The 11,777-nt window shown below is 40.1% G+C and overlaps 1 protein-coding gene across 4 annotated transcripts; it reads right to left on the bottom strand.

Annotated features, from left to right (window-relative positions):
* Positions 1-3,204: 3,204 nt before the first annotated feature.
* On the bottom strand, positions 3,205-11,574 carry si:dkey-97a13.12 (vexin). 4 transcript variants are annotated; one of them, XM_015353406.2, is made up of 6 exons: positions 11,327-11,574; positions 10,368-10,423; positions 7,350-7,512; positions 6,824-6,915; positions 6,074-6,162; positions 3,205-4,245 (listed from the first exon to the last, which is right to left on the bottom strand). In XM_015353406.2, exons 1-6 carry the CDS (start codon positions 11,391-11,393, stop codon positions 4,059-4,061), a joined length of 654 nt encoding a protein of 217 aa, XP_015208892.1. In that variant the 5' UTR covers positions 11,394-11,574; the 3' UTR covers positions 3,205-4,058. The 4 variants fall into 4 exon arrangements, with proteins under 4 accessions (XP_015208892.1, XP_015208891.1, XP_069047637.1 ...); XM_015353405.2 differs by having other exon boundaries at positions 6,824-6,942; positions 11,327-11,571; XM_069191536.1 differs by lacking the exon at positions 11,327-11,574 and adding an exon at positions 11,078-11,320 and having other exon boundaries at positions 6,824-6,942; positions 7,350-7,531.
* Positions 11,575-11,777: the final 203 nt, after the last annotated feature.

Here is an 11,777-nt window from a genome sequence, read left to right as displayed (position 1 = left end):
ACTTGGTTATTTATGATTGTAATTTAACAGGTTCTCTGTTTATGAACGTTAACATAGCAGAAAGATATGTTGGGACATTGCTTGTATTAGAACATAAGCACGAAGCTTTTTTGTGGGCACACTGCACGTGTGACACTGGGATCTGTCAAAACACTGTTCCACAACCTTTGGAAAGTGGTAAAAGTCAAGGTCATGACTAAAAAATAATTTGTCTTTGAAAACAAAAATCTGTGCAATTTGTATGTGGGGAAAAAAATAAGGTTCTTGTTTTTTTGCCAAGTCTAATGTTCAGGTTCATCTTGTGACAAGATCTGACTGGGAGACATTATAGGCAAATTATCAGTCTCGTAGTTCCTCTTCGGAGAAGCTTACAAAAATGCAAATATTAATGTAACACCAAAAGCGCAAAATTGAAATTCTGTGAAATGATGCATTTGTCTGATGTGTAAAAAGTACTAATTTTCTCTGAAACCATCTTATTGTATACTGAAGGGATAATTTAATTTCAAAAACAATTTAAGCACAATACATCAATCTTATCATTAGGAGATCGTGAATGGGAATGGGGTCTTTCAGAAATGTTGCACAAAGGCTAGGGCCAGCATAGAAATACAGCTGGACTTCAGCAGGGGTGTGGGTGGAACTGCTGCAGGCTTTTAGGGTTCAGAAAGGCTCTAATATAGAGATCTAGGCCATGCTCTGCAGAACGGGGGTAATGTGCATCTAGCGTGTGGCTGTAGCTGTGAGAGACCTGGTGAGGCCAGCCCCTTCCCTCCCACCACTGTCAGCCTTTTTGTGTGTGCCAGACAGCAGATGGCAGTCAATTAGCGCTTGGACAGAGGAGTCATCTGGCAGACACTCCACAGGCACAGGGTTGTGTCATTTCTGGCGGGAAATTGAAACTCTTAGCACTGCAACCAGTGCAGCATAACTAGGTCAGTTCTCAGCAGCACCTGTGTGCTGCCTCCGAAGCAGAATCCTCAGCTCTGCTCTGCAGTTTCATGTACGTAACCTTGTTGAGTTTCATGTGCTCCACATGCTTAAAAAAAGGCTCTGCTGCATTTTTAATATACTGCGAGGCATTAAAAAACGCAACAAAGCATTAGTTACATTTATAATATTTCTGGGTGTACTATACATACAGTATATGCGTCTACTGCCATTTTAATACATATACAGTCTAAAATTCAGAGAGTTCAATGAAAATCTTCGGCACTACACATTTCTTTACATTTTGCACAGTCTCTGGAATAAAGCAGGTGTAATAAACACTTTTCTGTTTAGGAGTTTTCTAATCTACCACACTTGAAGATTTTATTAAAGGAACTTTATGAAAGATTAGATGAAAATAGAATGAGATGCAGTGTATCTGTGCAATAGACAACACACATTTTTATAGCAGTGCTCATGTAAACATGGCTTAGGGAGTCGCTGGAAAAGAATTCCACACAGGAAAGAGTGTTCAGCAGCACCAGTGTATGGCAGAAGAAGGGTTGATCACCCCCCAGTTTGTAGTATTCATCAAGGCACCAGATAGTGCAGTTAGGTGTGCAATTTCTCAGAGGGAGCAATTCTCCTCATAGCTTTAAGAGTCAATAGCAATATCTTGAAATCTATATGGAATTGAATATATTGCTAGGGCTGGGATTTGAAGGGGGTCATGTGCTTTTCTTAACTTTCAGGTGATATATTACATGAGTTGCCAGCACTACGCAGATGGATCCTTTGCGAGATGGAGGTGAGCCGTGATCATAGCATCGTGCAGGTGTTGTGTTGAAACGAATACATTTTCTCTCTTCAGAAATAGCTGTATAGATTCCTAATGGCTGCGTCTGGGAAGACGATATTAAATATCGGTGCTTTACGTGGTGTGAAATGGTCCAGATGCTGTGTCGCCGATTAACAGGTGTGACATCTGCTGTGTAAGGGGACACAGGAACAAAAACACACAGGTAGTGTGTGAGCAGTGCAAGAGAGCTTCCAGAGAGGGACTGGTGCAGGATTGTAGTGCTGTCAGGGGGGCAGGGCTGTGCAGCTGCTCTGAAGGAAACAATGAGCCGTCATCTGCAAGGCAGGTGAAACCTACAGCTCTCGACAGCGGCCTCTCCAGTGAAGAATGGGCTTCGGCGCGACTGCGTCAACACTGAATCAGAGTCGGACCTTGCTTTGCGAACGCGAAGCTGTATCAGACCGCTGTATGCTTTTACGACAGTTATTCTTTCTTGTGTGGCACCATGGACAAGTATCTGGGGAGGAGGAAAAAGACCCGCAGGCAGGATGACTAAAACTCACAAGCTGGCTTGCTGGGGGGAGGTGACGAAAATGTTTTTCTTAAAAAAATCTCACAAGGAATAAGGAATAAAATGTACTCCAGCTGACGTGCTTTCATGTTCCTTCTCCTATCAAATGCACCGAGCATACGGTGCCCATACCACAGGCGGGGTGGGCTGGGGGGGGGTTAGGCTGCCATTGAACTCCTTTTCTCATCAAACAGCAACTTGAGACCCAGCACAGACAGCTAATGGGCGCATTTCAACTCCAAGTGCAGCAAGGCTCCACTTGCAATCTGAGCATTATTACAATGAGGTGAGAAAAGCCCATCACCATCTTTCACGATGTCTGTCCCACGTTGTTGCAAACAGACTTTTGAGCTTGTTGTCCACAGAAGTTGTATTTAGAGAATTCCCCACAGCTAGACTTCTCATTGTCTTGGAGTTGAAAGTCTAACCGAGGGATGGGCAGACCCAGACGATTCTAAACCCACTCTGCTGTGGCCAGCTGTCTGCTCTCTGGGGGTTCCCTATGTGGTAAGCCAGCTAGGACTATGTCCTTTCTTCCTTTCGTCTGGTTTGAGAAGAATAAAGACCATCCCTGTGCTCCTACTCCCTCTTTAGTCCCCTGTGTGATCTGTGGAGAAAAAAAGGGATATTCGGGATTCCGACTTTAATAGGTGGGTTCTTCTTTCTGACAGAAAAAGCATACAAACTCAAGTGCTAAAGGCCACAAGAAGTCTTTCTGACCCTGAGTTTCATAGTTAATTTAAACAGCGACACCCTGCACAGGACAGCAGTGCTCTACTGAAAAGGCAAATCTGTTGAGATGCGGTGCGTCTAAGGGCCATGGAGAAACAACTTTTTTTCTTCTGCAGTTTGCTTTTTTTCCAGTCTTGCACAGAAAAATCAGTCTTATTTGTCAGAACCGGTTTTTATTTCCTGTTGTATCTGCAGTGCTTCGTGCGAATGAAAAGATCTTTCAGGAACAGGGGGCTGAAGGGCAGAGTTTTAGGCTTTATGGAACTAGTGAGGCTTGTTTTTGCGTTACTAGGACAACCTTCATAACAGTGGTGTTATTTATTGCTAAAAAATAATTTGGGGATTACTAATTCACAACATGCAGACTACCTTTATTATTACACTTTTATACAGACATGCCTTACGTACAGCAAGAAGGACATAACCTGGACGTACATGCAAAAAAGGATGTTTGACCACTTGAATTTTCAGATATAGATTTAGAATATGAATAATGTAACTGAATCAAGTTAATAGAGAACAGTAAAAATGCACATTTAATGAAATTTTAATCCTTGGAAACCTCCATTTATGAGACTTCTCTTCAAATACTTTGAAGTAACTATTGAATAACACCGTACAATTCAGGTTACTTTACAATATATCATAAATATAACAATACAATGTATGCACAGCTTGTGCAGGTTACAGTCCAACTTGAAAACAGAACACAATGCCAAAGCAGATATACAGTTCTTTGGTTTTGATATTTCTGGAAAAAAAAAGACTTAAAAAAGCAGGTCAGTCTGTGAGCACTGCCACAGGCTCTGTATTCTTTCTGCAGGATGAAGGTGGGGGCCTTGTCACACAACCAGTTAAACAGCACAGCTCTGTGAACTGCCAAGAGGTTAACTGTGCTCGGCTACCTGAAAGGAGCTCTGTGTTGCAGGATGTCATGTCTTAAAAATAACAGCTACTTCACTTCCTTCTGCGTGCTCTTCACAATTACAGATGCAGCCTCCCAAAGCTTCCAGCAGCACACATCTCTCAGTCCGGTTCGAAAGCGGCATTTGTGGCTCCTTGGTACTCCTCCTTTTCCTTCTGCTTCAGGCGAATCCTGCGCAGGAGGCCGGGGGAACTGTGGGAGATGCTTGCTGTCAGGGGCAGAGAGGCCTCAGGCCCCAGATCCAGCCCACACCCAACCTTCCTACACAGCTGAGACTTTGGGTACATCCTGCCGAGCAATAGAAAAAAAAAATGGAATAAAGGGGTCTGTTTATTGTGAGTGACCCAAATTCCACAGATTTCCAGGACGATTACAACAGTACTGTTAAGCTCCAGCCACGTTTCAGCTCTGAAGTAGACCCTTGGTTGCCCTGATGAAGTGTTAGTGTTTGGATATCGCTCTCGATGGCATCATTGCCTATACTTGCAGGACTGCAAGCAGCAGACACAGAGTCGTGAGATTATGACGACTCTGTGGTCAATTTCTGAAAAGTTGACGAACCAAAACGGATACATTTATTTTAGAAATTTCACATGAATGTCAATACACATCAGTACTGTATGTTAACTGAGCCTTAAAATAGCATTTCCTAAAGAAAACAAGTACGATTATTAGAAATGTCTTAGAAATCAAGCATTTTTTAAAATTTATAATGTTTTCAAATTGATCTGTTTACACATTTCAGATGTTAGTTTTTACGGGCTGATCCTTGGACTGATCGACTTCATGCCTATATGTTTCAAAGGTCACAGAATCAAAATATTAAAAACAGATCATATAATCTAAAGGCGGAATCTTTAATCTTTCTACTGGAGCTAGTTTTATACAGTCCTGCAGGTTTTATAGATCACTATTAACTCACATATTTCTAAAGGCCAGGACCAATTTGTAGTCTATAAGACAAACAAAGAAATGATCTTACCGTAACCTGACTGGAACAAAATTTCAAGATGTCAACAGGACTTGTTTAATTGATCTCAAACATATACTGTAGGTGTTCCCAATCTTTAGAAAGTAGTGAGGTGATCTACATTATAAACGTTCCTATTAGAACTCCTATTAGATTAGAACTCTCTAGGATTAGGTTCTGAAACTTCTGATCTGAAGAAATGTTCTTTTAAAAAGTTAGGCTCCTCATAGACTTTGGATATGCAAGGTGTTCAATACAAATAAATGGTTTTCAGACTCAATTTAACCATTTTTATAAATTAAGGAAAACAATAGTTACATGATCGACTTTATCTATCTCTGACACTGCATTTTCTTGCAGTTTTTGATATTTACTAATCCTAGTGTTGGAGAATCATTTATTTATCTGCCCATCAGATTCAGGGTGACTTACAATATAGAGAGTTGAATTAAGTGTAAATACACAGACTAGCCTGGCAGGTACAATGAGATGAAAATAAATGGGGAAAACGACAGTGAGGCTAACACAAATTTCAGAACCAATGTAAGGAGCAGGCAAGATAAATGAAGCTTTCAGAACAAAAGCTAAAAATATAGATAATGTGGATACTGTGTTGATATGTATTGCATGTTGACAGTGAGAAAGTGACAGTTTGATTTCTTACTTCTGCACCTGATCTGCTGTGTAGCTCAGAGGTGAATGAAAAGCACTTTGGGATCCTTTTGTAATGAAATCCCTACATAAATACAATGAAGTATCAATTATCATTTTTTGTTGTGCTTCAACCTATTCTTTAAAAAACCCCCGAATGTATCCTGTGTTCTTCTTAAAACATATTGCCTGAGCAGGAGTCCCGCAGACGTCCTGATGCAGGATTTCTAAAGAGCTCTAAGGATGAGTGATCATCAATCCTGACGGGGAATTTTTGTTCGGCTTTAACCTTGCATTAAAAATTGATTCGAGCGAGGGCGTAATTTGCAGATGACACGCCTGTGTATTGTAAACTAATGAGGTATGAGACCGGCCACCTGCTCTGAGTGTGATCCCTGTGGATTGTGGGGGGGGAGACAAGCCACAGTCTCAGGGAAGCTCTGCTCCGCACCGAGCAGCTGGGAGCAGAGCCTGTTGCTCTAAAAAAGGACTGACCCTTTAGAATGAGCGGGGCCATCTGTGGCTGGCTCCTGGGCTGTCCCAAGCTTTAATGAGCTTGATACGAGCGCCGATGGCTGGGCTTTCTGGAAAAAAGACACAAAGCCAGTTCAGTTTGAAGTGTGCCTCACTGTGAGCTCGCGGCTAAAAATAGGAAGAAAAATATTTTTTTCGTCCTGCAATGATGTCAGGGCCCTGTAAGAGAACAGCTACCAGTTGAGGACTTCCTGGTGTGCTTACACCCAGGCTATTAAAGAATTAATCATAAACGGATGTGTCTAAAATTCTAATTTGGTGCACAAATATAATAGTTATTAAGATTTCCATCCAGTAGTTTAAGATGGGCATTTTTGTACTGAAAATTGAACACATCTGATTAAGATCTCTTTATATTTATTTACAGATGAAAAAATCTGTTTATCAGGTCTTCTCATTCTGTTAAGTAATACGTCAGCCATCTGCTGTTCATTTTAAAACAAAGCGCTGGAAATGCCACATGCCACAGATGTGTGAAAAGACAGTCTCATTGGTCCTGTTCATCATGGAAAAGTACATTCTGATCAAAGACAATTGCTGTGCCTCAGTACTGATTTTTTAAAGAATAAATAAAAATGAGAAAAGAAGCGGCCATCTGTAACTTGTGAGTTATATTGCTGATAATTCTCATTCTGATGAAGGTTGAAACAATCATAGTCTTTATCCTAATGAGAGCTGTGTCAATATCAATAAAAACTGCCAGATTCTTACATCAAATATGGAGGGCCGTCTCTTGCCAGTTCTGTAACCCTCTGTGTTGGCGAAGGAAACTCTCCAAGTCAGGTCACTGTGCAACTGTGAATCTGTACGGGAATTTTCATTTATATAATCTGAAAACATCAACAGCAGCAAACGGAGAAATCAGGGTATTAGTGTCCATTTCCACTGAAATACAATACGAGGACAGAAGAATCAGAAACCATACAGAAAATGTAAAACTATTGTGTGTCCTTTTTCTTTTCTTTGATGGGGCACATCTACGCCTGAATTCAGAACATTTGTACATTTGTGTTGCTTCTAATTTAAAAAGGTAAACAGTTTAAAGTGAGTGTGAAATTAAATGCATTCCACAAATTCTGATAAGAGGTAAAAGCTAAGTGAATATGTCACAGACTTTTTAAATCATGCAGTAGAAAGTAAGGAGGCATCACATTTAAGTATTTAAGTAATACAAAGTAGTGAATGTTTTCTTCAAAATTTGAGAAACTCATATCTGAACTGGGAATGGTGAACTCACTCTGTTTGGTTACACAAGTAGGAGGGAAATAGCCCTGCTGCCCATTCTGCTGGCGCCCAAACCACCTCATTTCATCATCCCTGATGAGAACAGGGATGACATCACCCTGACAGAGTTCAAGCTCATCTGGCCAGTGGGGAGTGTAGTTGAGCCCTGCTGCCATCTACAGGACAGAAAAAGAACTGAGCACTGCTGCCATCTACTGGACAGAAAAAGAACTGAAACCCATGGGATATTAGGTGAGGCAGACCCTTTTATAACCTTTTGGTCTATATTGAAAAATCCGACATTTTCAGGCCTTGTTTATTGCATGATTGTTTTGCATTGTATCATTTAGAAACGTTATTAAAATACATTTTTTTTAAAAAGGCACATAGTTGAAGAATTAGAAATACTGGTCTTGTATTACCTTTGGCTACGTGAAAAGTAGTTCTTTCCACACAATGAAATGACTGAAGCATGATATATTCCCTGTGTCTGCAAAAGTTAGTATTTATGTGAAGACTTTTTTTCTTCCTTTAGATTTTTGAAAAGACAGTGGAAAGAGGAGTCATTCTTCTTCACTTTATATTATTGGAGGATTCAGATACACAATGAAATCATTTAAATTTAAATTTTACATCAGTAGCTCGTAGGAAACATACATAACTGTGTTTATGTTTTAATATTGGGCTGATAGTTTTACTGATTGTTTAAGTTGGATTGTTCCTTGAGATAATGTGAATTCCAAGACACAGTGTTTCGGCTGTCTGGCCTTCTTCAGGTGTGAGTGACTTGAAAGAATTGGAACAGAATTAACCTTTGCTTTTTCCCATGTATGTACAGTAATATATTAACTAAAATGTAACATGGGTGGCAGTGATTAGTATTTCTGCCTTGCAGTGCTGGGGCACTGGGTTCAATTCTGAACCTGGGATGCTGTCTGTGTGGAATCTGTATGTTCTCTCTTTGTTTATGTGGGTTTTCTCTGGGTTTCCTCCAACAGTCCAAAAACATACTGGTAGGTTAACTGGGTTCTGGCAAAACTGGCCCTGCTGTGTGTGTGTGCATGTCTGTATTTATAAAAGTCTGCCCTGAAACGGACTGGTGTCCTGTCCAGATTGTTCGCTGCCTTGCTCCCATTGCTTGCTGGGATAGGCTCAAGCTCCCCTGCGACCCTGAACTGGAAGAAGCAGATAGAGATGGAAAGGAAAATGTGGCATTGCTTTCTAAACTTCCTTTGCAGTGTCTTTGGAAAAGAGAACTGGGAATAACAAATCTGTGTTCATACACTTTGGGCCAGCCCTACATTAAAGTCAGAAACAATGACAGTTCAACTGTCTAGGCATTTTGAAAATAGAGACTTTGGGGTATGAAGACCATTGAGGGAAAGGAGATCTGTCCTTCAATAGATGTGTGATGTGACCGTGAGGACAAGCTTAGTCTTACTGAAAGGGCTAATTGCCTTTACCAAGTAATTCTGCTAATATTATCTCAGTGAAAAGGATTAGATGTTTAAATGTGTGCAGATTACTGATCCTTCTCTGAATGTAATGACAAGCTCTCTATACGTTTATAAAGTAAATCCACTTTTGTACACAAAGGCCAAGAAAGAAATATCTCTCCTTCTGGCACATCATATTGGCTTGGGTCTTGCACCATTTTTTCCGTGCTTGTATTCAAGTGCTGATAAAATATATTTTGCAGCCAAATTTTGAAGATAATTGATAGGTGTTTTTCTTGATATTATCAGAATGATGACCTCTTGCCATTTCATAAGATATACAGAACTATCTAGAGATCTTTGCAAATATGAACTAAAAGATAAAAACCACAACAGCTATTCTGTTTTTATTAGGGCTCATTAAACTGACAGCTAACTGTGCCCAGAGACCAGGGAGTATAAACATCTTACAAGGGACCGTGTTCAGGATTATTGTCTCTTTAAAGAGCTGTAAGGGATACAGCCATGCCAACATGAAGGTGTATTTTGTGTTCTCAAGCCAGCTAAAGGTGACTTAGAGGAAGGATTTATACTGAAGAACCATAAGAATATGAAGAGCAGCCAGGACAGCAGCCTGTGAGATATCTTTTTATAGTTACAGTATATCACAGTTCGGCAGCTTCAGGTTTAAGAGACTCTTTAATAACAGAAGGCAGTATGAACAGAGAAAATGACAGAGGAGTGCAACAACGTCCTGTGAAAATGTAAAAAAATCCAAATAAGAACACAAAATACAAACATTAACTACAAAATATAAATAGCACTGTGACACCTATACAGCCCAACCTGCTAAAGCAGTTATTACGATAGGTCAATGAACAATTATAAGCAATAGAATCGTCAGGATAGGGGAGTAAAGAAATACATTACTTTGTTGTTCTAAAAACAGAACAAGTGAAAAGGCTCCGTTTTTTCATTCCCTATGCTTATACCTGCCACGTACTGTACATTTTATGCTTGAAGACTTTTTACATATGAATTCACGCCTACACACGTGTCCACATCATTCCACTCAACAGCGACCCTTTCAAAATGTCGAGGAGCTGTGAACCTGCAGCGCAGTCAGAAAGAGAAACATCAGTTTTCTGCTCAACACTACCTCTCCTCCAGGCAGCCTGTGACATTATCATCCTATCCTCCCATGTCTTGTGCACTGCTGTCAGCTTCACTGGTCAGGACTGTAGTTTCAGTTTTAGAGCTGCCAGCAGTTAAAGCTCTCTATAAACCTGTATTATGTGCTGATGTCCAAGTATTCCAGGCAAATTTTAAATGAATATTTACACTACAGATTAAGACAATGATTGCAGCTCAGGCTAACTGGTAAAATGATTTCATCTTGTAACCTTAAGGAAAGAAACCATATGCAGGTTCTGTAGTTCTTTTCACCTTGTTCAGTAAGGAGAAGTGCTCAACCACGATTTTTCGGAAATGTCCTTCTTCACAGTCACTACTTTTGTCATTCTACACCTCGGTATCTGTAGACTTACATTATATTCTTTTTATTGATTATTACAGAAACAAACAACATGACTCACCTCGTCTCTTCTTTCTTTCTGTCCGTAATTAGGTTTGGTTCTTGAATTCCTGCACACTGCGGGGAGACAAGCTCCATCAGGATTTTTGGAGAAGTTAAAGATAACATCTAGTACTTCTATAGCTGAGGACTTTCGCTAGATTCAATTGCTTATAAATGTGCATGAAAATCAGGAAAACTACAAGCTCAATAAATATTTGCTCTAATATCATTATTATCTGAGTTCAGTATGCATACTCAGAGTATGCAGGATCTGGAATCAAACAGCCACAGCTTTGGTAGTGTTATATTAAACTGCAATGGTCTTTACTTTTGTATACTCTACAGAGTAAAAAATAATTTGAAATTAAAATGTGTCTTTGCGATTACTATACAACATTCCCACAACTTTTTACAAAAAAAAATCAGACTTTTTAGATGTGGTTGTATTTGTACTAAATGTTTGCATTGATAGAAAGAATAGTCTTAATAAGCAATGTTACAGGAAACAAATCCATATCATTTCAGATAAAGTAGCAAACATCTACTTTATCTAAAAACATCTACATCCTAAAAAATAGTACATTTTCCTATATAGAAAATCTGTAAATCTTTTATATAAAAAGTTGGCTAGTAGCGTGAATCATTAGTAGGTCCTAGGATAAAGTTACTAGTTCTGACTGGTTAAAACAGTGAAATCAATATTAAGAACAATAAGAAAACCATTTTTACCAATAGAGCAAAATGATATCCATTCATCTTAGAACAAAGCAAATCAATTCAGTTTCTACATTGTTTTTAAGCGCCATCCATATTACTCGCACCGGGCATGTTATTTTCAGAAAATACACCCTCGTCCTTAAAAGAGAAAGATGTGATTTTAGAGATTTCAGAACGTCCAGTTTTTGCGTGCGCGATGTCCGCCACCACCATGCAGCCCCAAGGGTCGACCTCGCACGTCTGGTTCCTGCCTCTTCTCACCTTTAGGAGAGAACACAGTGGTGAAGACCTCAAAGTGCCCATGGCTGCTGTTGTAGATGTAATCCATCGTCCACCTGCCCGACACTGCCGGGGCGCGATGCTCCGGCTCCGGGCTTTAAATAACCGGGATTCACTAATCCAGGGCTGCTCTCTGATCGCTGTCCACGTTTGCACATTTTCCACACGTAGACCTAAGACACTCACACGCTACCCTCCCACCTGCCTCTAGCACTGGGCTTCTGCGCTGAGAAACTTGTGGACTCTTTCACGGAACTGGCATGGCTAATCGTTTTCGACTTAACAAACAGAGGCTAAACACGTGTGTGACTGTAAACCCTGTAAGCAAAAACGTATAATAATAATAAAGAGATATAATAAAGTCAGAAATTGCGGTATGCTATATCGCAGTTCTCTGGGTGTAACACCTCTGTTGACATTATCACGCTGACAA

The sequence above is a fragment of the Lepisosteus oculatus genome, chromosome 6 (genome assembly GCF_040954835.1).
Source record: "Lepisosteus oculatus isolate fLepOcu1 chromosome 6, fLepOcu1.hap2, whole genome shotgun sequence".
In the NCBI taxonomy this organism is placed as follows: domain Eukaryota; kingdom Metazoa; phylum Chordata; class Actinopteri; order Semionotiformes; family Lepisosteidae; genus Lepisosteus; species Lepisosteus oculatus.
This window is presented reverse-complemented; position numbering and strand designations above follow the sequence as displayed.

Excerpts from the sequence above, each read along its gene's own strand:
- si:dkey-97a13.12 (XM_015353405.2), bottom strand. The coding sequence starts at position 11,393 with ATGGATTACATCTACAACAGCAGCCATGGGCACTTTGAGGTCTTCACC. Across the intron at positions 7,513-10,367 it reads AGAAAGAAAGAAGAGACGAG|ATGGCAGCAGGGCTCAACTA; the intron begins GTGAGTCATGTT and ends TCTGTCCTGTAG. Across the intron at positions 4,246-6,073 it reads GGCCCCGCTCATTCTAAAGG|GATGTACCCAAAGTCTCAGC; the intron begins GTCAGTCCTTTT and ends ATTGCTCGGCAG.